Source organism: Pipra filicauda, unplaced genomic scaffold, assembly GCF_003945595.2.
Source record: "Pipra filicauda isolate LSUMZ 115617 unplaced genomic scaffold, ASM394559v2 scaffold70_size2993248_pilon, whole genome shotgun sequence".
Classification (NCBI taxonomy): Eukaryota; Metazoa; Chordata; class Aves; order Passeriformes; family Pipridae; genus Pipra; species Pipra filicauda.
Genome location: NW_024104876.1, coordinates 2,274,310 through 2,299,420, shown reverse-complemented (window position 1 = coordinate 2,299,420; position 25,111 = coordinate 2,274,310). Strand labels below are relative to the sequence as shown.

Genomic DNA, 25,111 nt, shown 5'->3' with positions numbered 1-25,111 from the left:
TATTTTTAGGTGCTGTGTGCGTGTCAAGCTGCTCTCCTGGCCAAACCAGAGCGGCTCAGGAGACCTGCAGAGAAGGCCAGAGAACAGGATGATTCACAGTAATCAAACTCTGAACAGATGCCTTTCCAAACTGCTTCTGTGATACTTCTCATTTGCAGCTCCTCCATCCTGACTCCCAGGGCTGTCTAAGCTCCTGGCTCCACTCTGGCCAGCTGCCAATTAGCACAGCACTGATAAACTTCTTTAGCAATCCTTGGTTCAGCCCTTCTGCTCTAATTCTTTGCTGAGTGCTGGTTTAACCTCACAGCCTGACTTGACAAGACTGACAAACCTGGGGGCTGTGCCTGGTAATGTCAATAGGGATGAGCTGCTCTGCTGGAGTCAGAACTCGGGTTGAAAAGCTGGTCCCCAGTTCCTCCACACTGGCTGCCACCTCTGCTGCCAGCAGGGAGTGAAAATGGTCCTTCCATGTCAGCAAGAAGAGAAGACTGAGGCAGTGCCATGGCTCTGCTTCTCTCCTCACACAGCACCACACTCAGCACATTTGTTCTGGTAGGGTGTGACAGCTTGGTGGGAGGGGAGGTGACAATAAATACAAAATCTCTAAATTTACTGCAAAATTAATGGCTTGGTTTCCTACACACTGGCACTTCCACTTGGGGTTCCTGATGTGAACGTGGGTGATGCAATTTTTCCCTCAGTGGCAGCAGAGGGAGAGAGCTTTCTCCTCTATTCAAGAGCCCAGTATTTCCGAGATCCATATCCTCATATCTGATTTAAATTGGCCAAAACTATTAGGGAGTGACTGTCATTGGGGTAGACACACAAGCACAAAGCACAAAGATCACATCCACACACTCACCACACCAGGTTAAACTATTTGGGTTGCTTTTAACCCAAAGGGCCCCTCCTCTGGGTTCCCAAACAGAGCTGTCCATCCCAACTTCCACCCCCCAAAACAGGGAATGACCCACATGGTAGTTTATGCAGACATAAACACATCACAGCACCAGCCTGACTGAAGAGAAGTAATGGCTAATTCCAGAGGTAAGTGGCTGGGAATATTTTTAATATGCCCTGAACCTACTTTTTTAAGTACCTCTTTCTCTAGATCACTCAAAAATAAAATGTCACCAGTAACACCAGCTAGAGAGAAATTTTCACTACGAAAAAGAGCAGCCTGAGCTTTTCTCACACTCAATAAAAAGAAATCTCTCATGTTCAAACTCGAGCTCCTGTGAAAGAAAACACAAATTTGGATGAATCCTGCCGAGCTCCTCGTGATGACTGACAGCAGCCAGAAGAGTCCCCGGTGCCTCACAGACACAAGTCAAGGCACAGTCCCAGTCCTGAGGCCTTTCCAGTCTGGATTCAGGAATGACAGCACGGGAGGCTCACAGGGACAGCATCTGCAGCAGCACTAAAGAAAACTGTCCCAGACTCCTGCAGAGCCAAGGGACATTTCCATGCATGTGTTACTGCTCCAGGCCTTTGTGTTACAGTTCTCCCAGCAAGGGAAGTGCCTCTCCCAGCCTCATATCCCTTCAAATAAAAGACTCCCAGGAAATTCAGAAGCTCCTTTACACCTGCCTGGGTGTGGCCCGTGGAGGGAATTTGCAGCAGTAACAGCTGTAATTCCCAGCTCCACAGAAAGGGTATTTTTGAAGATGGGAGCCCAGTGGCCTCCTCTCAGCTGCCATGAACGAGATGCATTTCCCAGCAGAGCCACCTGATTAATGGTATCATAACCAGCTTCATGGCACCCCCAGCAAACAAGCTGAATGTGTGTCACATCTGCTCTAATTTTAACAGCATCATAATCACCACGGGCTTGATCAAAATCTCACTGGCACCAACACAAGTATCACCCCTGGCTTTGGAGAAGGTGCATTAAACCATTTCATGGCCTCCTTTACTCAGTTCCCAGCCACAGAAGGTTGGTCTTTGTCTTTTTTACTTCAATGTAAAGCTGAAAAGCTTTATTTACTTCAGTGTTTAAACCGCACTGTGGCTCAGACACTGGTATCTAAATACACCAATGCACTGAACAAATACTCATTATTTTTCCCAGTTTGAAAATGCAACAAGTGACACAGATAAACATAGAAAAAAGGGATTGTTCTGAGATATTCAGTCATAAGTTATCACTTTTAGATCTGTCAATCAGAGAAGAAACCATCCAACCATCACAGCAAACACAGCTCTTGTGCTGCAGCACAAACTACAGCAAGTTCATTGTGGGAAGGACCAAACGAGCTGAGAGCATCAACCCCTGCCCTGCTCCACAGTTACAGAGAGATGCCAACACGAGAGGGCTGTGCCTGGAACCTCTGCTTCTTACTTGGCTCCACACAGGGAGAAGGGAAATGGGAAGATCCAGGTGAGACAAACACATGGAAAGAAGTCTGGGACAAAGCAGAGAACATTAAGGAACAAGGAACGAGATACCAGGGGGAAGAAACATGAAACTGAAACATAATTAAGTTATCAGACTCTCCTGAGGCACCAGACATCTCTGAAAAAAAAACTCTGAAGCTTAGAACTCCAGTAGTCCTAAGCAGTATTTTTGTGCCAGAGGATCCCAGGCTCAGGAAAGCATCCCCACTTCAGAAGCTGCTTAAGTGTGTGTCCAGGTACAGAAGGTCAGGCAGGAATCATAGGGAAAACCACCTGGAAGGAACAGAGCAACCCCAGGGAACAACAGTGCTTTTCTGAAGTCTGAGTCAACAGACATTGGAAGAGTCACCACAGGGATTAGAAGGAGCAGCAACACTTCCTCAGAACTGACCAGCAGTCAGGACACAGGTACAGTCAGGAATTTAATCCATACTTGGACCCAGCAAGACCAAGCTGGAGACACCATTTTCTCTCTGACTGACAGATACGGCAAGAAACACAAACAACTGGAGCACAGAAGAAATGAGTGTACAGGGTTCTTAAACAGAGATATAAAATCTAAATGCTAATAGAAATCTAACTTTTCTGTCATTTCAAGAACAGCAAACTCTGATGAGACTGATGGACTCATTTTCAACAAACAAAAACATCCACACGGAGCTTCTTAACTCACTGGCCAGTCTTCTTATAAATAACTGCAGTGTTTACACTGTTTGTCTACTGCAGCACAAATATTGCTGTACATGCTGGAGCCTGATGGATGACATTATTAAAACCAACAAGCAGATCCTCAGCAGAACATTCCTGTGTACCCAGCAGTCTGGTCGTGGCCAGGCAGAGCCTCAGTGCAAACAGCTCAGGCAAAAGGGCCACACAAACCCGTCTGACACAACCACACAAAACCAACAAACATCCCCAACCTGCTGACTGCTCATGACCACCAGCTACAGTAGAAATCCAAGGCTAATTCCGAGCTAAGCAAACACAGAAATCCTTGGCATTCGACAAATCATGCTGAAAAGAACAGGAGAAAGAGATTTGATGGGTTTTGTTAAATTATTATTTCAATAACTTCAATGTATGTCTATCAGTTGATCTAAAAGGTAAAAAGACTTGTCTAACTAATTCAGACAAAAACCTTGCAGATTATAGGATTTTGAACCCAGAATTTAAAAATCTATACAGCAGAACCCCTGTGTCCAAATAAAATTCCAAGGAATTTCAGTTCTTTTCAAAGGACAGTTTATACACACACACACAAACACACAGATATATTTACAACCCTCAGTAAGAATTAGGCTAAAATTTCACCATCTACACTGACCTTCCTATATGAATTGGCAAGAGCTTGATAAGGTAACCCCAGTATTTTCTGCAAGGGAGATCTGGTCAAATTCCCATGTGTAAAATTCAAAGTACTCTGCTGTGCATTTACAGTCATTTTTATTCCAGGATGTGTCTCTGCATTCTTGGGTCAGCTCAAATTTTCATCACCTTACCCACAGCACCTGCCATTAATATTTACAGCCACGGAGTGGGTTTGTGTTGGACCCCAGTTGGCTGGAGGACACTCCCTGCTGCATTTTCAGGGAAGATTTTCAGTGTCTGGTAAACACAGGGAAGGTTTTCAGTGATGCAAAGTGCTGTTACAAACCCAATTCCTATTTGTGTTGCACAGTCCCAACTGAAAAGCTTGGAGCTTGTGCTGAGGCAGTGGAAGTGGGAGAATTGTTGCATAAATCCCAACAACATTCCAAGGATTTAAAGTGACTTTCAATCTATTGAGTGCATTTGGTGTAGCAAAATCCTTCCAGGACCAGACACCCTGCAAAATGGGTTAGGTATTATACCAGGTCATGTTACCAGATGGTCAACCAAAGTTGGAAAGAAAAAATTCTAGTGAAAAAAATATCAGTGCAGGTCAAACTCCCCTGTTGGGGATGGGGAGGGAGAGTTTTATGCCCATTCCCCAGTGTGGTTTTCTTGGCTATCACCAGTAAAATCTCATCTCCACGTTATTTAAAACTCGCTCTCAAAATTGCATTTAGTCTTGGCAGCTGCACGACAGAAGAAATGTAAAAGTACAGTAGGCAACTGTCCTTCATTTCCTTCCCTTACTCTTACATATCCTGTGTGCAACTGGAATGCTCCTATTTGATTATCCAGCGGAGCAAATGCTCCAATGAATGCAATCATGCCTTATTACCCTACATGTCTGCAGCCTATTGCACAGCTATGGACAGATGTTTTTACACAGCTTGGTTTTTTAGCTACAGGGTCTATAAAACAATAGGAACTATCTGAAATGTTTTCAAGCCAGCAAAGGATAAAGGCACTGTAAAGCAGTCAACTGGATAAAAGCCATCTATGTCTGACAGGAGGAGAAGAAAAACCTCAGAGGTTTCTCAGTTATAAACACGTCAGCTTTGTGGAAGGGCTGCAGTGAGCAGCAAACTGACCAGGCTGGAATGTGGGAAAACAGGGAAAAACGGGGACCCAGGCAGTGGAAAGGAGAAACACAGACCTCTGGCCTGTTGAAGGGTTCAGTCATTATTTTACTGACCTGAAGAACTGGCTGGTGCCCAAGGAAGTGGAGCTGCCACTGGGAAGGCCTGGGAAGAGGTAGCCTTGCCTCCAGCTGAGGGGCTTGGACTGACTCAAGGTTGGGCTCTGCTCTGTCCCTTGGCATGTCCCTTCCCATCTCCAGGCTTCATTTCCTCACCACTACAATGGGGATCACCATTCTGATCTCTTTGTTAAAGAGCTGTGAATTTTACTGAGGAAAAGCCCTATTTACAAATTCATTTCCTTCTCCTCTCAGTAAATTCCTTGTTCCAAATGAAATCAAATGCAAAACCCCCTGACTGTACTGGTTAATGGCACGGGTCTGTCAGGGAGGCACCGTGAGTTAACGGGGAAGGCACTGGGCTGGAAGGTAGGATGTGCAAAATCATTCCATGCTCTTGGATAAGAACCGGTGAGAAATGGTTTTATGAGTCCCATGTTTCCCCTGTCCACTGTATCATAGCAGAAAATCCTGCTTTCAGCTGCACAGATCCTTGGATTGGCATTTCCAGCCCAGATGGGTTATTTATAGTGTACTGACAGCAGGTTTGACACTGTGGAAAACAAACACTATTTCTCTTTCCACAGCCTTTTATTATAAAAAGGAAAGGAAGAAGCAGGATGAGCCATGAAAGCAGAACTGACGATTTTCTTTATTTTATGATCATTGTAGTGAGAATCCCCCAGAGAAACAAGCCCTCAGCAAGGGGAAGTGATGGAGCTGGGGTGTGAAGCAGTGCAGAAAGCAATAAAATCTCCACTTCCATGCACAAGGCAAGAGACAAGAGCAGAAATACTGTAAACCCCAAAAGACAGAACTGCTCTGTCCACAGACCAAATATAATGAGCTTGTTCTGCTCGTGTCTGCCTCAAAGGCTGCTCAGCCTCACACACACAGTAGCCAGGAGCAGTTCCAGAGCTTTTCCTGACAGTTGTTTGGCAGTGGAGGCTTAGCTGGACATCAATTAGGCTCCTGCCTTCAGCCTGTCTGTTTGCAAACACAATGACCACTTTCTGAGATCAACAGCAGAGATTTCTTTAAATCATCATTAAATGCTACTTAGCCATAAGCAAAGCCTGGGTTCTCAGGCAGTGTCCCACAAATCATCTCTAATTTAGAAGATAATCGAGGCAGAAAACTGTCTAGGAGATAAAACTGTAACTCAGAAGTTCTAGCACAGTATATTCAAGTGAATCAAACCCCTCACCTATCACACAGAAGGAAAGGATATATTAAAATCTCATGCTTCTGGTTGTTTTTGACTCCATACTAACATGAAAATGTACTGAATTGCTTCTGAGGGAAACTATATCATAAACTCATTGGTAACTGTTAGTTAAAACAGTAACAATGAGCCCTTTTTGACTGCATGTGAAAGCCCCAGACTTAGGAAGGAGGGTGAGGGGTACAAAGATGGGGAAAGGAACATCTTATGCAGGTATCTGCCCTTTAAGCTACGAGACAGAAATTCCCAGGTGCTTTGTGTACATGTCTCTATAATTTCAGACAGACAGAAATGGCCCTGGAGTGGAATGCAGGACATGTTTGCACCTGCACCAGTCAAACTGCACTATGATTTAGCACATAAAGTGATTTATGACATGGAGTTGAAACGAAAGAATGAACATTAGGCTCAGATTTGGGCTGGAGTCCTGGATGCCTGATGGGAAAGTGCCACAGCACAGTTCTGGTAGTCAAGGAGTTTTCTGAAGAAAGCCAGGTTGGACAGGGCTTGGAGCAACCTGGTCTAGTGGAAGATGTCCCTGCCCATAGCAGGGGGGTGGAATGAGATGATCTTTAGGGTCTCTTCCAACCCAAGCCAGTCTCTGGTTTTATGATGATTCTATGAAGATTTATTTCATTCAAACAATAATCAGCACCCCTCCTGCACAACACCAAGATGTGATGGCCTGAAGGATGTTTAATCAGTAACATGGTGCCTGGTGAAGGAATAGAGGTCCTTTCCACAGCATTCTACACAGGTGTTCTCTTATATTCACCACAAACCATTCCCATGAACCATCAATAAAACCATGGGAGAAGGTAAAGCTTCCAAGCTCAGATAAGCTTAAACATCCTGCACCAACTTTGGGGGGAGCCCCAATAAGGAAGAAAAAAAGCTCTGTCGTAAAGTCTGACTGGAGGCTTTGAGTGAGAAACAAGAAAAGCAAGATTTAGGATCAGTAAAGACAAACAAAAGCAGGGTGGTGAGCTGCTGAGAAGACTTAGAGTTGACAATGATATGTACATATTTCAGCTTAGGTATCTCTCACCATTAATTATCAATAGCAGTTGGATTGAGGAAATGAAAGGCCAGGTACAAAGCAGGAAGTGTGTTATTCCTCCCCATTGATAGTGTTTAGTTCCAATTCCCTGAGAACCAGCTTCAAACACACCACCACTGTTTTATCTTCTTACTAGGTGCTTACTAGGAAGACAGACAGGCAGATAAATAATGGGAAAATAAAAGTGCTTGAAACACATTTTGGGGCTGCAAAAGGAGAATGATGTATGGAGGAGAACTAATAAGGAACTGCTGGAGGTTGATGAAGACTGAAGTGGAATAAATGTAGGGAAATTCCGTGACCTTGGATGGGCAAGTCCTGCAGCGACAGGAGACAGAGCACCCAGGATCCTCTGGGAAGAGCAGCACCTTGGTGTCCAGCACCAGCTGAGCAAAGAGGAGATGAAGGAACAAAACTGAGCAAGAGCTCCTAAGAGCTCTGAACTGACCCCAAAGAGAAACAGACCCTTGGGAAAAAGGAAAGGAGTTAATCTTGAGAGCAGCTGAGGGTCTATGAGACCAGTCAGGGACTGGAAACACATAGAGAGGGAAAAATGACAAACACACAGAAAACCTGTCACTGACCCTCCCTTCACTAAACACTTCCATTTATTTTAAGTGTGCAAGGTAATTCTTTCCCCCAAGACATGAAAAAAAGAGAAAAGGAAGAAAAAAAAGTTGAGGTAGCTGGAAATGGAGCTGATAGCACTCATAGATTGATACGTTTCCAGAACAGAACAGATGGATCAATCACCTATTTTCTACAAAAACTCCTTGCAAAGGGACAGTATGAGCTCTCAAATAAAGACAATATCTCATGTTTGGCTACTCTGTCTTTTCCAGAAAGATAGACATTTTTCAGCTGAGGAGGCCAAGAATCCACCAGTGCCCTTAGTATATGGAATGAATAAAGACAAACCTAAACATGACTACTGAGCTGCAAAACAAACCCAAAGGCAAATAGAAGTCAAATGCTCTACTTTCCATAACAATAAAAAACCCAAAATAAGTCTCTATAAAATAGCATCAGGAGGGTTGCATGTCTCAGACAACACCTAAGAACAGGACCAGGGGTCTGACCCTGCCGAAATCACTAACAAAACTCTCCCTGAGCCTGGTGGAACCAGGGTTTTCCTCTGGTCTTTAGTGCACCTGGGAGGCAGCCTGGCTGAAGCCATGTCCCCAGAACAAGAAAGAAGGGAAAGCCCACGCAGGACACTGGAGTGAGGAAGAGCAAGGGTTACTGCAGCAGGAATTGCTGATTACCTGAGTGGCTGTGCTCATCCCACTGCTTCTACTGAGATTGATGCAATCTCGGATTACACTCACTTGGCACACAGATCTTTAGTGGGAATCTGGCAGAGGAGGGATTGCTAGCTGGTGAAAAGGAATTGGAAGGCTCCTGTGGGCAGGGTGGAGCCTGGGAGACAGTAGGGATGAACATGCCCAATAGCACAGTCCTGCACTGTCTGGGCTGTGCAGCCCAGCATTTATTCCCTAGCAACCCAAAGGCAAGGGAAAAACTCTTCCACTGCACTGTACCACAGCTCCCTTTGGCTTCCCAAATCCAGCAGCCTGACTCCACTGCCCTACAGAGCCACAAGGGACAGGAATATGTGGTGCTGCAAGGTACCCTTCCTTCCCAAACCCCAAATCCACTCGACAGCGTTTCCTTACGGGACGTTTTAACCTCCAGTATGTTCATTTTAATGTATTAAAGTGTGTTTGGGTTTGGGCTGAAGGACAGTCCCAGCAAGGTTTTTGCTAAAGCCAGGCACTGCTGCTCTAATGAATTGTTTTAAGCAGCAGGTATTTCTATTTATTCTGGCATCAAACAAAAACCCGCCCTGGAATACACAGAAACATTCAACACCAACCACTATGGAAAATGTTTATAATGTGAGAATTCCTTTTCTTTTCCACTCACAGCAAACCAGCTAGGCTTTTCCCTTTCCTTGGGGATGAATTCTCTGCTGTGACACAGTTAGGGGACTGGACTCAATGTGACGTAGGGAGGAAGATGTAAATGCTCAGGACACAGTACAGGCAGGACAACCAGAGCTGTCCCTTGCTGTGGACAGGCCAAAAACTGCAGAGGCAAAAGGCCAAAGAAAAGGTAAAAATGTGCAGTTCTTTATTCAGGTGTTTTACATGGAATAAAATCACCTGCCTGGAGACCCAGACCCTCATTTGCCAAACCTGGGCATATTTTGGAGCACTTTACTATGATAAACAGCCAGGAGATGGGAATGTTTTTCACAAAACATTGAGTCACTTGTGGAAAGAGTCTGGAAAACTACATTTCTCAATCACCTCCACTCTCTGCTTTGGTTGTCTCCAGGCAGCGACTCCTTCAGCTCAGCCTGCCCCTCTGCAGTGCACACACTTACTCTGCTTTCTTTTCCCCAACATCAAGCCACAGAAAAGCACATGTGATTGCAGCAGAGGTAAAGTCATTTTTAACCAGGGCAATTTAAGGATATTTAAGACACATTCTCGTTTTCCATTTCCCAATTCCACGCTGCCCCCACTTTTATTATTATCTGAATACAGGGAAGCTTCAGCTTGGATCTGGGGTAACATGTACACCGAGGAACGAGGGCCAAGCTCTGCCTTGAAATATGCAGGATCATTCCTAACTAACCGTAAAGCTGCTTATTTGGCACCAGCAGTGGAAATACTGAAGGAAAGGGGCATTCTCAATCTGCTTATGTCACAGAAAGGTTGGATCCTGACACTGTGCAAGGCTCCAAACTGCAGCCTGATATTAATAGTGAGACATTAAACTTGCAGTTTGGCTGCTCAGAGACAGCTCCACTGGAACAAAGATTCTCCTGCAGGAAACGGCAGCTCTGGTTGGAGTCACAGCACGAGGGATGAGCCTGGAGCAGCCTCTGGAATTCTGAGTGCTGTGGGACAAGGCTGTGTCACACAGAGCAAACCTTTCTGCTCAGACTCTCAGAGGTCCCGCAGCGGAGGCTGTTGGAGCACCTCCTTTGGAATTCATCCCTTCTCTGGGCTGACTTACCCACCCAAGTGGGGCCATGAGCATTAACAAACTATTTCTTACACAAATGTGGCTCTGTATCACCCCACAAAGACATACCTACATATTTTCCCCCATTTTTGAGCTTGTTTCAGCAATTATGTAACCCTTCCACACTGCCCTGGCAGCTGGGCCAAGAAAATTTGAACCAAGTCCCCAAAGCAACTGCTTTCAGTGAGGGGCCCCTGCCAGAATACAAATACAAACCTCCTGCTGCTGTTTTCTCTCTGTGTCTGCATGGCAGGCAAAGATTCCAGACAGGTTTTCCAATATGGATCTTTTAGACTACAAATGAACACCTCTTATGAGCCATTTAAACTTCATGATCCCACTTCCCAACAACAGCTGGGCCTCGGTGTTTCCACCAGGAAAAGTTCTCCTTCTGGATTTCTCATAATGTAAAGAAAATCAAGGCATGGTCATTAAAAAAAAAACAAACACATTACCTAGAGCACTCTGAGCCCTCTTATTTCAATATACATAATTTAAGAGATTCCTTTCAGTCTCCTGAACACGACTGAGCAATATGAGATTCTGGACTTGTGTTGCATCACACACCCAAGACCACCACACTCTTTTTACAGGAGACCTCCCTAAGCCATGCAATCTCCTGTAGCTTTGCACTCAAAAATCCCCATTTCAGAGAGGTAGACAGAAGCTTTCAGAATGTCAGTGACTTGCCAAATGTCACAGAGTGAGTCAGTGCCAGAGCTGGGAATAGAAATCAGGAGTCTAGAGCCCAGATTCTCTGCCTTATATAGAGCAGCAGCCTCAGTCTCATAGTTTAAGAGAGCTCCTGCTCACCAGAAAGATGTTTCTTCCTTTACAGGACGGCAGTATTGCCACTGCAAGGGCCAACTTCACCCATGAGCAGGTATAAAAACACACAGGCATCTGCTGAGACCATGTTCCTCGTCTGTAAAAGTGAAGTATAAAGCAAGAAATGAAAGCAAGTTGCTGTTGTAGAGAACTCTGGGGAGTGCTGGAACCTCAGCATCACCGTCAAGACCAAACACAATGTCACTCACTGGAGCAGTTTTCTTGCTTTCACAGGCAGTGCTGCTGATTTGGAGAGGACTGTCTGGGAGTTGGAGTAAGGAACAGGAATCTGGGAACAGTGGAGATGGTTGAAACCCAAAGATAAACCTTCATAAGCCATATGGAGTAGCAATGGGCACCTTCCTGCCTCGATTGTTGCACTCATTTTAAGCCCAAGTAAACACCCCACTACACTGGTGCTTAGATAACCCAGGTACATACCCAGGGCATAAAACAGTGCCCATTAAAAACCTATTTCTCTACAACCAACACCTGTTTTTCCCTATTTTGACTAAGGAGGGAAGTTGGAGAATCCTTCACAGGGTTAAAATTTAGTACTGCCAACACTAAGCACTTTCTCAACCGGGTGCATGTCACAGAAGTACATTCATTATTTTAGTCTTCCTCCGCTATGAAAAAATGTAAACGGCACAACAAGGCCAAATGGGACACAGAAAATGCATAAGTGAAGATACAAGTGCTTTGCTGACACATAATCAAACTGTCAGGGGAGAAGGAAAGAAAAGTAGCACTGAAGAGAGCTAAGAGGCCAGACTGCTTTTGTCTTCTAAATTTCTTTCATTCACCTTCTAAATATCTTGGAAAACTATGCTGGAAAGAGCAACAAATGAGTTTAATCTTTATTTCTGTGGTCATTCACTTTCTTGACTGCAGCCACAGCCTGCAGCAAATCACTGCACAAGAAATAACTTGGGTATTGTAAGAACAGAAAAGAAGTCATAAAAATATTTCCTTAGTCATGCTGTCTCTGGTAATATAATTCCCTGAATAGAGACCTTCGACAATACTGTCTTGGAAAATGGAAAGAGCTCTGACTTTAGTCAGCATGTGTCTTCCATCAGCTTCTCTCTTTTCTGTTTTTTTTTTAACTTCTTTATTGTATGTCACCACAGCCATCTCCAGGTGCAGGTACACAGCACAAAAACCTTCCTCAGTGGAAGCCTGTTTTCCACAGAATAAATGCATTGTGAGGGATTCTGCCTGGAAAGAAAACCTGGGATGTGGAGGCCTGTCCTCGCTCATGGGTGTGTATATTCCAGCTCTGTGTTTTCTCCTTTCACCTGATCAGTCCCCACACCACAGAGAGGGAGGACCTGCATTCCAAGAGGAGCCTCCACAGGCTGTTCCAGAGCTCCTGCTGAAGGTACTTTCCCCATGCTCTTCATCACCCACTGTCAGCAGAGCAACTCCTGGGTCTGCAAGTGTCTCCCTGAAAATTAGGATCCACCCCCAGTTTATACAGAATTGTGGGATAAGGGGCCATTTGACTTTGAGGCAATTCTAAAAAAAAAAATAATCATGTGATCACCATAAAGATGATTTTGAGCTGTGCCTCCAAACACTGCTGCTACTGTGGAGATTAAAAAAAAACCCAGGAGAATAGATACAGGGAAGGTTCTGCTACCTGAGTGAAATAAATAAATAATTTTAATGTGTGACATGTAAGGACCCTGTGTATGCAGGGTTTGAACATGATTAAAGGAACATGATTAGGAAGGAGGAACAGGAGGCAGAAAAGAAGATTTAACTCGGCTTTCCCACAATGAGGGATTCTTCTCCAGAACCAGAGTTTGATCTGGGAGTGTCACACAGGTTCTCACAATGGGAAATACATTCCTCAGTTAGCAAATTCTTGGTTTAGGTGAGAGAGAACTGAAAGGAACATCATACAGACACACCAGCAGGCAGTTTCTTCTACATCCACTCCAAAGAAGATTAATTCCCGAACTCTGAGACCTCCAGGGTTTAGAAGGGGTTAAAATTTAATGGCTTGTTCATAGTTCACAGCCTGCTCAGCTAACCCATATTTGTATCACAGAGGTACACAGATTGCAAAACCAACATTACAGCAAACCAAAGAATGAAAGATTGCCCAGAAAGCTCCTCTTAGCACAGAGTTGGCTCTCAAAATACCCTCCCCTGCTCCTTTGACTTACCCACAGTGTCACAAGGCTCGTCTTTGTGTACGCAGAAATCTGTCCTAGAAAGAAAAACAGAACAGAAGTGAAATGGATCCTGTGCCTCCAGACTCCAGGCTGGGAAAAGGCACTGGAGCATGACTCACAGACCAGGGGTGTTGAGGTTTGGGGATTTTTTTCAAGCTGCTGTGCAGTCTACACGATGACAACACTGATAGCAGCTCTGATTGCTACTGGGGAGGTTATTACAAGCAATTATGTGAAACAGCTCCATACAGCACAGTCAAATTCAACAGACTTAAGATTTAGCACCTAAAAGAGCCCTGCCTCACTCTGTGAGATCAGACTGCTTCAGCAACCAGATTAAAACTGAAGCTCTTCTTTTTCACAAGAGAATTGTAACAAAAAGAATAAGACACCCGGTGATGCAGCAGCACCATCAGAAGTGGGAGTAGGAGATGTGTGGGGCACTGCCTGAAGGCACAGAACTAAAAATGTACACCCCAAAATTCTCAGTTCTTCAGTTTTTTTTCTTTTTCTTCCACTAGAAGAGAAAAGGACAAGAAAGAAGCAGGACCAAACAGAGAATGACAGATGCTGACGTGGAACGAGAAAGAGAATTTCAGGATTTGCCAGGTAACAGGTGAACTGGCTTCAGCTAAACCTGCTACAGTCAGATTTGCCATTTTATGATTTGAATCCAACACAGAGAGGTTCAAGAGGCTTCATTTGGTCTCTGCTACTCCCCCATATCTCATCAAGGCCTGAGAAGATACTACATATGACACATGCACCCACAAATCAACAAGGAATCCATGGAGCTGTGTTAAATAGAAACAGAATAAGAAGCCTTGAAACTCCCCATCAAAGCAAGGGCACTTCATGTGAGAAGACATGAGATTCCTCATGACAGAAAAACACCTGTGAGGGGAAAAGGTATTTTATAACTAAATTAATGGTTTGAATACATTTCAATAAGCACTTAGACCTAAACTTTCAGGAGCTCTCTTCACCAGCCCTGCTTTGCAGTGCAATCCACTATGAAGAGGAGCTGGAGAAAAACATCACATGTGCTAAAACATTTCAGAAGCTCCTTAACCCAAGAGGAGCTGAGGAACCATAATCTCTGTCATTATGGCTTTCCTCACTCTGTGGGGAGGCTGGTGAAAGAACCCTATTAGCACATTTGGAGTGTGCCTTTTGAAATGCCTGAATCCCCGTGGGATTCAGAGTTTAAGAGTCTGGCAGGAAGAAGATCAAAAATACTTAAAGATAAATATTTAGAAAAAGAAAATACTTAATATAAAAACAGATAAATATTAAAAATACTGTTTCCTTGAAGAAAATTATGAAACTAGGATTTATAGGAACAGGGATTTAAGGCCCTGGACTGCAGCTGATAACCCAAACCCTTCAGTACCAAACTCCTTTGAAAGTCACAAATCAAGTTGTCAAAGGCTTGGAAGGAGAGAAACAAACAGCCATTACCAGCTCTTGTTAAGCAGACATTGAAAACTAACCACGCTTGAGTGCAGAAAAACCATAACAACCATCAAAGCGTTAAAAAAAATCAGACAGGGACAAAACAAAATCGGAAGCTACGACCACACACCGGCCCCAGCCTTCATTTTTCCCCACAGCCTGTGTCTCGACACCTTGGCATTCCAGCCTTTCCGAGGAAGACTAATGACAGTCTCCTGACGGAGCTGGCACCAAGCTCCTGCTTGAGTTCCCAGAGCCAACTTGACGGAGGTTTATTTAAGGACTTATTATGTTATATAAACTGGTAAATCAAACAGATGCTTTTCTTGTGACAACAGATAGCTGAACTATTAGTAGATGGCAGGAGGCCACCGCTAGAAAAGCCTCTCTCTTCAGGGGCCATCCAGCCCTGCAAATAACAGGCAGCAGTTCTGCAGCTCTGCTCCTCACAGGCTGTTCGACACCAAAAGGCGTCTGGCACTTCCAGGCAGCTCCACGGAGGGATTGCCACTGTGCCATAAAATGAGGGGTCTGTAAAGGATCCAGCACAACTTGCAGACACTCCTACAGAGGTAGAACAACCCTAGTCTGTGATGCTGTTTGGTCAGGGAAGGGCTTGAAACACGTCAGCAGAACTAAACAGCTGCCCAATTCATTGCATGAGGCACTCCAAGTATGAAACCCCCTCAGCCCATCCCTAAAGTTCCATAAACACAACTCCAAGGGACCCCATCCTCATATTCAATGACCTTGTACCAAAATGCCAGGCTTTAAATCATCCAGACCTTACCCCAAAACCCTGTGGCCAAACAGAAAAGCACATCCAAACCTTTAGTCACAAACGAGCCTGGTGGGTTCTCAGTCTTCTTCCAAAGGCAAGGAGCCATTCCATCACCAAACCTATCCCTGAAACTCCTACAGTCCTTCCCTGGCAATCAGATGGGAGACACGGCCTGGAAAGGGGTTAAGAAAGACCTGTCTCACCTGTGGGCCAGTCACAGCAGTGACTTCAGATGGCCCCATTCTGCCACCTGAAGCTTATCTGCTGTTAAAAGGGTTTCAATCACAAGTGTCTCTCTGGCACATTCTTGAGCTCAACTGCATCTGTATTTCTGAAGTGAGAGCTTGACATGACTGATACTATAATGACATTCAACGATATAAAGGAGATATTTTAATATTCACTGCATGTGCAAAGGTCTCTTACCACAGAGACATAGTTTTGTTAGCAGAACCTTTTACTGAGCTACGCTGGAATAAAACTCTGACTCCAGGAGCTGCAGTTCAAATTCAACATCTGACCTTATCACACTGAATCTTGGATAACTCTCTTCATCTCTAACCACCTGAATCAAGAAGGACACGTGTTCTCATCTTCCAGGGGCCTGTGAAATTCTCAGTCACTATCACATGTGGAGCTGAGCAGAGGGTTTCCATTAGCAAACTACAACAATTCTTCTCAAAAAATGACAAGAAGTCAGTTGTTTTGTTCAATAAAAACAGCCAGAAGAGCTCAGAACTCCTCCTACAGTCACTCTTCCATCTGGCTCCCACCAACTGGAAAAAAATACCTAACTGTGCTCAGCTAAACTCTGCAATTCAAGTCCTTCCTGTAAGAAAGGAGGACAGTAGCTGAACTGTGCAACAGGAATAAGAAGTATTCTGTTAAATGGCCATTCCCAGCATCCTTCAAATGACATCTTTTGACCACTTTAACCCTGCAGGGTCATAAAGCTGAGGGACAGAGGAAACTGGTACAGTCAAAAACCTGCCAAAACAAACTTTCCACATGCATGTGTACATTCAGGAGCACTGTGTGCCCAGATTCCTCCATGCACAGTGAATTGCTCCATTTGCCCATTTAATGGAGAAATGTGGAAGGGAAGAGCAGGCTGCAAAAGGAATAAATACACCACCACGACAGGAGAAAAACCAAGTCTTTGCTCAATGACAGCTCTGAATCCTGTTCCTGTCAGTGTTGTGACATTCTTTGCTCTGCTATCACATGACCTGTGGTCTAACAGGTGACCCAAACACCTCCAGCCAGGAGCTGAGACAGCAGCAGTGAGTCTGAAGATTCCCCAGGGAATGCCAAACACAGAGGATCAAGAGGGGGAATGTGTTTCAGATGAGACATGCTTCTAAAATCACTAAGATACAGACTCTGCAGATAGAAGTTATTCTGCCTGTTAAAATATGAAGTACATTATCCATAGATGCCAGAGATCTGAGTTTCTGCAGGTTCAGAAACAGAATCTGAACAAGAAATGATTATAGAGACCACAGCACTATACTCAGACCTTCAGGGCTGTGACAGATTATTCCCACTGTCTCACTTATTTATTGAGCTGGACAATGGTACATCTTATTTCACAGACACAATGTGTCTCTTGCCTGGAGCTCAGGTGGATACCATGAAAATCCCAAAGGAGGAATATTGGCCACCTAAATAATCTACTTTTGCATACAAAAGAGGACATGGGGACCATCAGTTTGAGGTGGAGTTTCAAAAGGCAAGCATGCCTTGGTGCTTCAAATGAACCCAGCCAGATTGGAACCAGAGGGATTTCTTCAGAGCTTGACCCCAAAGAATCTGTTTCTAGTCCTAAAGCAGCTGCAGCTGCTGAAAATTCAGCTTCTGCTTTTTCTGGCGTGATTGCTTGTGCTGGACATGCTGCTGCTCCCACCTCCTCTACCACTGGTCCATCTGCACAGTCTGGGGAGGGTCCAGGGACACACACACACACACACACACACACACACACACACACACACACACACACACACACACACACACACACACACACACACACACACTTCCAAAGCCAAGAGGAGAAAAATTCATTTCCCTGACACAGGAATCGGGTGCTGGGCCAGAACTCTTCCAAGCAATGCAGCATCCTCTGTGCAGCAGAAGCAGGATGGGTTAAGGATGACAAGACACAGCAAGAAGGAAGGAGAGCCTACAAGCCACACTGTTGGCCTATCCAACAGGAAAAATGCTCCTCTTGTGCACAGAAATGTGCTCTCTGGCCTGAACTTTCTCACCAAAGCTGAATCTAGTTTTTAACCCAACCAAACCTGTACTTCACCAGCCATTTTGAGTGCAAAACTCTGCAAATCTATGGAACAATTCCTCCTAAAATTTCTTTCTCCAGTTCTTCCTCAGATGCCTGAGTCCAGCTCATTTAGCCTGACATTATGCATTCAATTTTAAAAGCTGCACAGATGAAATGCTCTGCTCATTCCTTACACCCCACACTCAGAGCACATCAGAAGAGATTCTGTCTGCCTCACTTGTCAGGCAGGACAACTGGATGCCCAGATGAGTTTAACAAAAATGTTAGTTATTTATTTAGGCCCTGATCCAGTGAAGCACATGCTTAACTATAACCAGGATATGCAGCCCACTGACTTCAAAGGAACTATTCACCCTGTCTAAACTGTTAAATATCTGTAAGTGCTTGGTGGACTACAGTGAATACAGAGAAGAGAGGAGGATTTAAGGGAACTGTCTGTGCAGGTGCATCCTTAGGGACTCTGCTGGCCTCATGCCCAGCTCACCAGCTATTTTACTGAACACTCACCACAATCTCATGGATAGTTTGCATTGGGAATGGTAACAAAATAGATTACTACAGTCAGGATGGCAGTTTATGCAAAAACATATATTTCTGCTTACATTGTTGGCAGAGAAAAAAGGTGAAAGAGGTAATATTGAACTGCAACACAGACATTTCCTGTCTCAAACTGGGGAAGAAGGGAGTAGGAAGTAGTGTTTTTCTGGCACAAGGAGCATCCATATTACACTATAATTTTGTGCTCACTTCAATTATTCAGAGATCACTTCTATAACAGTGAATTCTTCATTTACATCTTCAAGGATGCAAACAACTTAAAACACCATGGATTTGTTACTCAAAATGTATGGTAATTGTGAGGAACATTGTACTGTGAGGTTGAGCTCAGGTAGTTAGAGGAAAAAAGACTGTTGTCCCTACGACATCCTTTTTCTCTCTTTATCTGATGTGTTTGATACATCAATAAGTGGAGGAGCTCCAAGGTGCAAAGGATTTTGCTCAAGTATTTATACAAAGGTTATTTCACATCTGAAATAAATGCAGGAGTTTCCAATTACACAAACAAATCAGGACTGACACCCCCTCCTCCATCTCAGTTCTGACAGAGGAGGGGTGTTACAGTGGTTATCTCCTCAGGCAAAGAGAGAGGAAATTAATTCAGCTTATGGTATTCATCTTTCATTTTCTTTAGGAGATAACTCCCTCACCACCTTCCCCACTGCTGACACACTGTCTGCTCCTCTCAGACTGTTCAGTTGATTCATCTCTAATTGCACAAAGACCACTTGAGCTCAGCTGTGCTCTTAATCCCACATTTTTCTTCTAGGAAGAAGTGCTCATGCTCCAAAACCTCACCTATTTCTTCCACTTATATCAGGTGGTGTCAGAAAAAAAAGCATCTCCTGTCTTGCCTGATCCTGACTGTGACATGTAGCAGTGACCACGACCCTGACAACATTTAGGTGTTGTTACCATACCTGGTTACAAAAACAGCAGCATCCACAGGAGGGGTGTCATCCCTTGCACCAGGAACCTGGTTGTTACCAAGGTATTTTGCTCCACCATATTCTTCATTCTGCCACTGACAGAAGCTCTCCAGAGATCTCTCTCCATGATGCCCGATAGACAACTTTGCCTTTTTGGGGGAAAAAAAAGGTACAAGAGAACAATTATCAACCACAGTCTTTACATAAAGCATCAGATCTCTGATGAAAAATCACAGGCTCAAAGACATAGATGTGACAGAGTGAAAAGTGTGAAACCAGCTTCATCTGAGCAGGTGAACTCAGGACTGTGGACTTCACACTGACTTCTGCCAGTTGATCTACAGACCAAACTCCACCAGCTCAGCAGTCACAAGTTTCTAGTACAGCTCTACATTCAAAAGCCTCCTGAGTCTGGAATTTATACATTTGATACCAGAGCCATGTCATTTTTAATCTCTGTAAGAGTTAACTCCCGAGACTGGTTTACAACTATAAGCAAACAAAGACTTACCAGCGAGGATAAATAAAAGGATTGTAGTTTCTTTCACTCCCCCAGCCCCCTACACTTCCCACCTTTAGTGCTGCCTGGTGAAGTGTGACAGGCACCCTCACAATTTGTGATCCTGTGGCCAGACAGACCCCACACCCCCCTCCCACCCTGCTCTGGGAGACACCACAGAACAATTGCAGCAGCAGGGCAAAAATGAGTTAGAACTCACTGGGCGGTTGTGGAGCAGGACGAGTTTGGTCACTCGAATGTTGACTTTAATTCCAAGGCTTTGATGCTGAAACATGTTGTACACCTGTCAAAATGCAAAGAAAACATCCACAGCATATCAGCAACGATACCTAGTAATAATTGAAGAAACTAATTGCGACTGAAGTTAGACATTTGTCCTGAAAAACTGACACAGAAAAACCCCAAATGAGTTGTGCTACTACATTCAGCGAAACAAAGAATTTTTAAGAGCTACAGTGTTACCAGCTCTAATAGTTCCACATACCACAGGGTAGCCACAACACTTGCAAAACCAGAGTAGGTTTGCTCCTACCTCCTGCACTGGGCTTCCCCACCTGACCAATTGGTCACAGACTAACCTGAGCAAGATTCAGCATTCAAGGATAAAAAACATTAAAAATAAACAAAAAAATACACAAGGCCAGTTGCTGAAAAAAAAAAAAGAACCCCAACTTTTAACTGGAATAGACAAGATAAAAAATAATGAAGAGGAGAAAAATATTCCAAAGGAACTCTATGAAACAAAGTCTCAGGAACATGGACATACGTTATGAAGCATCCAACCAACATGGATCTTCGGCATTTAAATATCAGAGATATCTCAATGCAAGATGAACTAATGGTGTGTTTTAGACTTCAGGAAATAGAATGGAAAAGCAATTTCCCTCTGTTATTTTCATATCTTATATGAGAGAATAGTAATAAGGCAGCACATGATGACACAAGCCTCAGGAAATACAAAAATAGCACCGGAAACTACCTTACTACTTTCTCCAGATTTTGCATTCCAGTTCAGATACTTCACCTCATTTTCAGAGGTTAGAATATAAGATTTTAATTGATGCCAGAATTTTACTCCCCCCATTTCTCCACGTACAAATGTTTTAACTAGACTATATAAAAAATGTGAGGGAGGGGTTTATTTTAAAAAGGTGTAAAATACCACATAAAAATCACTGGATGAATATTGCATTCGCTATTTAGTCAAAAAAATAAAATCAAGACCACTGAAGAGAGACTCTTGACAAATGGGAGTCAGGATTTGGCCCCAGGTAAGCTGTATTCCTTACTCATTTGGCTACAAATATCACAGAGGCCCAGCTAACTTCCTACAACGAACCCAAGACATGAACACATCTTGGATATTATGTTTTCAACGCTTGGTATTTTTCCTATTTGTGCAAATACTCAGGAATGTGCTCAATGTAAGAGTGTTCTTAAGCTCTTTAGTGTTTGGGGTTGGATTTAAAGCACACACGTAAATGTTTCCTACAATTTAGGCACAGACTGCAAGACAGAGCTACTCAGTGTTTGACCCACTGACCTTCAGTATGAGCACAATGAGCCATTTATCTTCCCTGGGGCTGGTGTACAAATGCACACAAGTGCTGGTACTATTTGCTTAGCTCGGGGGTATGTTGGTAGAGCAGCTCAGGCCTCTCACTACAGACCTGGGGGGGATAAACTTGACACTTGCAGGGAAGGGTTCTGACAGATGCCCCCTGTGTAAATGGAGACCTGGATGTTCAGCTGGGAGGGTCAATGGGGCATCAGGCTGAAATCGCTCCTGTACCAACATTTGCCTGGGATGGATGCCTTTGGTTTGCCCAACCTGCTCTAGCTCTGACCCTCCCAGAAAGTTTCCACTCACGAAATGAGGGTAAGTACAGCAAACGTTCTTATCACTAAGCCTAATGGTGCTTGTCTTCCCATCAGAGCAGACAAGCTGTCTGCCTCCAGACCTAGCACAGACCATCCAAACACCACTGATTTCAAAAGGTAGATTTCCATGGCAAAACCAGCTGCTGGAGAGTTTAGGATGTCATCTTGAAGGCTCTCAGCCCTTCTTCCTTTTCTGTTGTGCTCTCTGTCCCAAGGATAACTTTTGACTGCACTTGGATTTGCATCCATCAGTGATCTCAGAAGAGCTCAACCTACCAAGCAGCAGCAACAAGTGGATACTAAACCAAAAGGACACCAGGCATGCAAAAGAGTCTTCACTTTGTTTGTTTATTCAAGCTTTGTTTGCTTATTTTCTTAAATGAAGCCCAAAGAAGCCCCAGATTGATGACAGTTTGTGTTGCCTAGACCGAACATTAACCTTTCCCTCCAGAGGGAGATCACTTAACAATTACCATCACAGGCAACACACACTTGACTTGGTGAAAACTGAATTTGCCAACTAAAATAATTTGTATAAAGAGAAAGAAAGATGAATTAGAACAACTCACTGCATCCTATGGCTTTTCCGAGGCTCGACCTCCCTCCTCCATTCCTGACTCCTTCCCCCTCACCTGCAGCCATGCGGGGGGATGTGGAATGGCAGCTGTGGTGGGTTCATAACAGCTCCTCTCTGCTGCTCCTTCCTCCTCCTGCTTTTCCCCTGTTGCAGTATAAATCCCCTCCATGGGCTGCAATTTCTGTCAGGAGAACCTGCTCCAGCGCAGGCTCCTCTCCTCAGGTCACAATATTCCTCAGGGAACAGCCACCTGCCCCACCACGGTTCCCCACATAGGCTGCAGGGCAACTCTGCTCCAGCACCTGGAGCTCCTCATCCTCCTGCTCTGACCTGGGTGCTCACACAGATTTTTCCTCACACTTTTCCCCTCACTTTTTTTCACTACATAGGGTTTTTTTGCCCTTTTTTCAGTATGTTTTCACGGCGGCACCACCGACTCTCCTGAGGGGCTCCACCGGTGAGGGCGGGAACTGGGTCTCCCCTCAGAGCAGCCCCTCAGCCCCCCTGCCAGCCGAGCCCCACACACTGTCCTTTCCGATGGAAACCCACACTCAAATCACAGGTGGAAGGAACCCTAGTGAGAAAACAGGTTTTTAAATTACTTGATAAAAAAAAATAAGAGCCTGATTCAGCACAGGTTGTTCACAGTCATTTTGGCGGGACACAGCCGGCGTTAAACCAGGCCGCGCCAGGTAGGCTGTGCCCAAAGGAAGCACTATCACAGAATCCAGCTGTCTTTAAAATAAAAGAATTCAAATACAAAAGTCTTTCCTGCTCAGAATTGGGATTCCATCATGGCAGCAACAACCTTCTTGCCTTACTCACTCAGCCAACAAGGAAACCATCACCCGCAGACTTGGCGTGTCCAAGCTGTTCAGACACCATGTCCCAAGTGTCCATCATCACCCTGTGAGCTAACCATGCCAAGAAAGGTGGCTGGGATAACTGGTACCAGGGGATTAGGAATGGGATTTCCCACTGCAGATGTTCTCAAGATTTCCTGCTGCACGGACAACATGCATTAACAGAGACACTGACTCACAGACACCTCCCTTCCCACTCCCAATACCATGGGCCACCCTTCCTCAAGCCTGCAATTGCATCACACCCTTGAGGCTGCTGTGACCATTTGCAGCAGGGGAAAAATAAAAATATTTGGGGTATTTTAGAAACTTCTAATAATATAAGGCAGCTGGGATCAGGAGTTCGGTTTCACGAAACCCGCTAACACACTGCCATGGAACAAAATACAAAGGTTGCTGGTTTAGGACATCACCACAGTGGCAGAAAGCAGCTTGGCTGGAAGACAAATGGAGTTTCTTGATCACTAGGCTGAAGGGAAGGGATGGGAAAAGTGGTCAATGTGACTGAAGTGTCGTGGTTGCCCTGCTGCAGATTAACTTCTTGCTGTATTGACTTCTCTGTGAGGAGTCACCAAAAGTAGAGTGAGCTTTGAAAACAGAGGGAGAGATGGTAAAAATTATCCAAACAGACAGAAAAAAATGGAAGGCAAAGTGCAGAAAAACAAAAAAAAATAAAGCGGAAAAAAAATAAAGCTGGTTTCTGACATCTCCCTCCTTCATCTGCACTTCTCTGACAGAGTTTTACTGAACAGAATGCTCTAGAGAAAAGAGGAGAGCTTGAAGCCTGGACCATCCTGCCCTGTTTGCATTCCTCCTACCTTTTTTCCTCCTTACAACTTTGACGTGGATGGGGCAAAATAAATGCAGTTTTGCCATAAGCTGTCCAGGCCTGCCCCAGCACGCATAAAGCACAACCCAGACATAAGGAATTGGGCTGAGAGAGGAACTAAACTACAACATTTTAATTTTTTTATAATTCTCAAGAGCTTCCTCTGCAGGTGGATGGGGGGAGGGAGACGTGTGGGTTTCAGATGTTCTGGAGTTCAGAACAGCAACCCTGAGGGTAAATTGACTTTTTTCTTTTTCTTCCCTAAGCACTGCACTCAAGCAAGAGCCTTCCCATTGCCTTGGCTGCTGGACAAGGTTTGGACAGCAGGAGCATTAGTCAGGTTACTGAGGTTGTCTTTCACTTGTTTTGAAAAGTGCTATAGGATTTCTAACACCCACCTAAAGCCAAGCTTTCAAATTACTCCTTTAAACATTATGAAAAAGAACATATTCATGGCTCTTTATAAGATACAGTTGACATAACTCTTTCTCCTGGGGCTGCTGGAGCGAGAAATCTGTAGACAGTGATCAAACACTTATATCCTTTTCCCTTATGTCCCTGTTCCCATCATGAAAATTCCAGATCAGGGTAAGGGAGCTGATTATCAGTGGCAGCTCTGGAGCCTCAATGTGCCAGCCCCCAAGAGCACAGATATAAATCCATCAACGTGTGCATGATAAAAATGATTTTATCCGCTTCTTTAACATAAAAAAACCCTCACAGGGGAAATCCAAAATGAAAAACAATCCGTAAAGTGTAAAATCAGGCTTCAGAGAGTAAAACAATATCACTGCTAAAGAACAACATAGGAATTTTCCCTCTTAATAACATCCAAAAGATCACTAACTTCAAGTTCCTGCTTGCTGCTGCAAAGAGCTTCCACACTAATCTCATGGCTTAGAAACAGCTGCAGGAGAACTAACACTCACTGCAGTAACCTACCCCTCCATGTTGGATTCTCTGAGAAAAAGGCAAGCTCAAAACCAAGCCACACTTGTAATTTATTCCAAAACCCCAAAAAATGCACTTAGGGCAGAAAAAAAACCCATCCCAACTCTTTTTTTTTTTTTTTTTTAATGTTTTTAAACCCATAGAAAGCAGCTGTTGAATTACTATGTTGT

The 25,111-nt window shown here is 44.3% G+C and overlaps 1 protein-coding gene across 1 annotated transcript in view; it reads right to left on the bottom strand.

Moving 5' to 3' along the window:
* Positions 1-25,111, bottom strand: part of ADAMTS17 (ADAM metallopeptidase with thrombospondin type 1 motif 17) — a 165,563-nt gene that overhangs the window by 114,947 nt on the left and 25,505 nt on the right. Inside the window, exons 5-7 of the mRNA XM_027714826.2 lie at positions 20,040-20,123; positions 19,312-19,469; positions 13,290-13,333 (exon numbers count right to left, since the gene is read on the bottom strand). Coding sequence (XP_027570627.1) covers positions 13,290-13,333; positions 19,312-19,469; positions 20,040-20,123 — 286 coding nt within the window. The remainder of the gene's footprint in view (positions 1-13,289; positions 13,334-19,311; positions 19,470-20,039; positions 20,124-25,111) is intronic.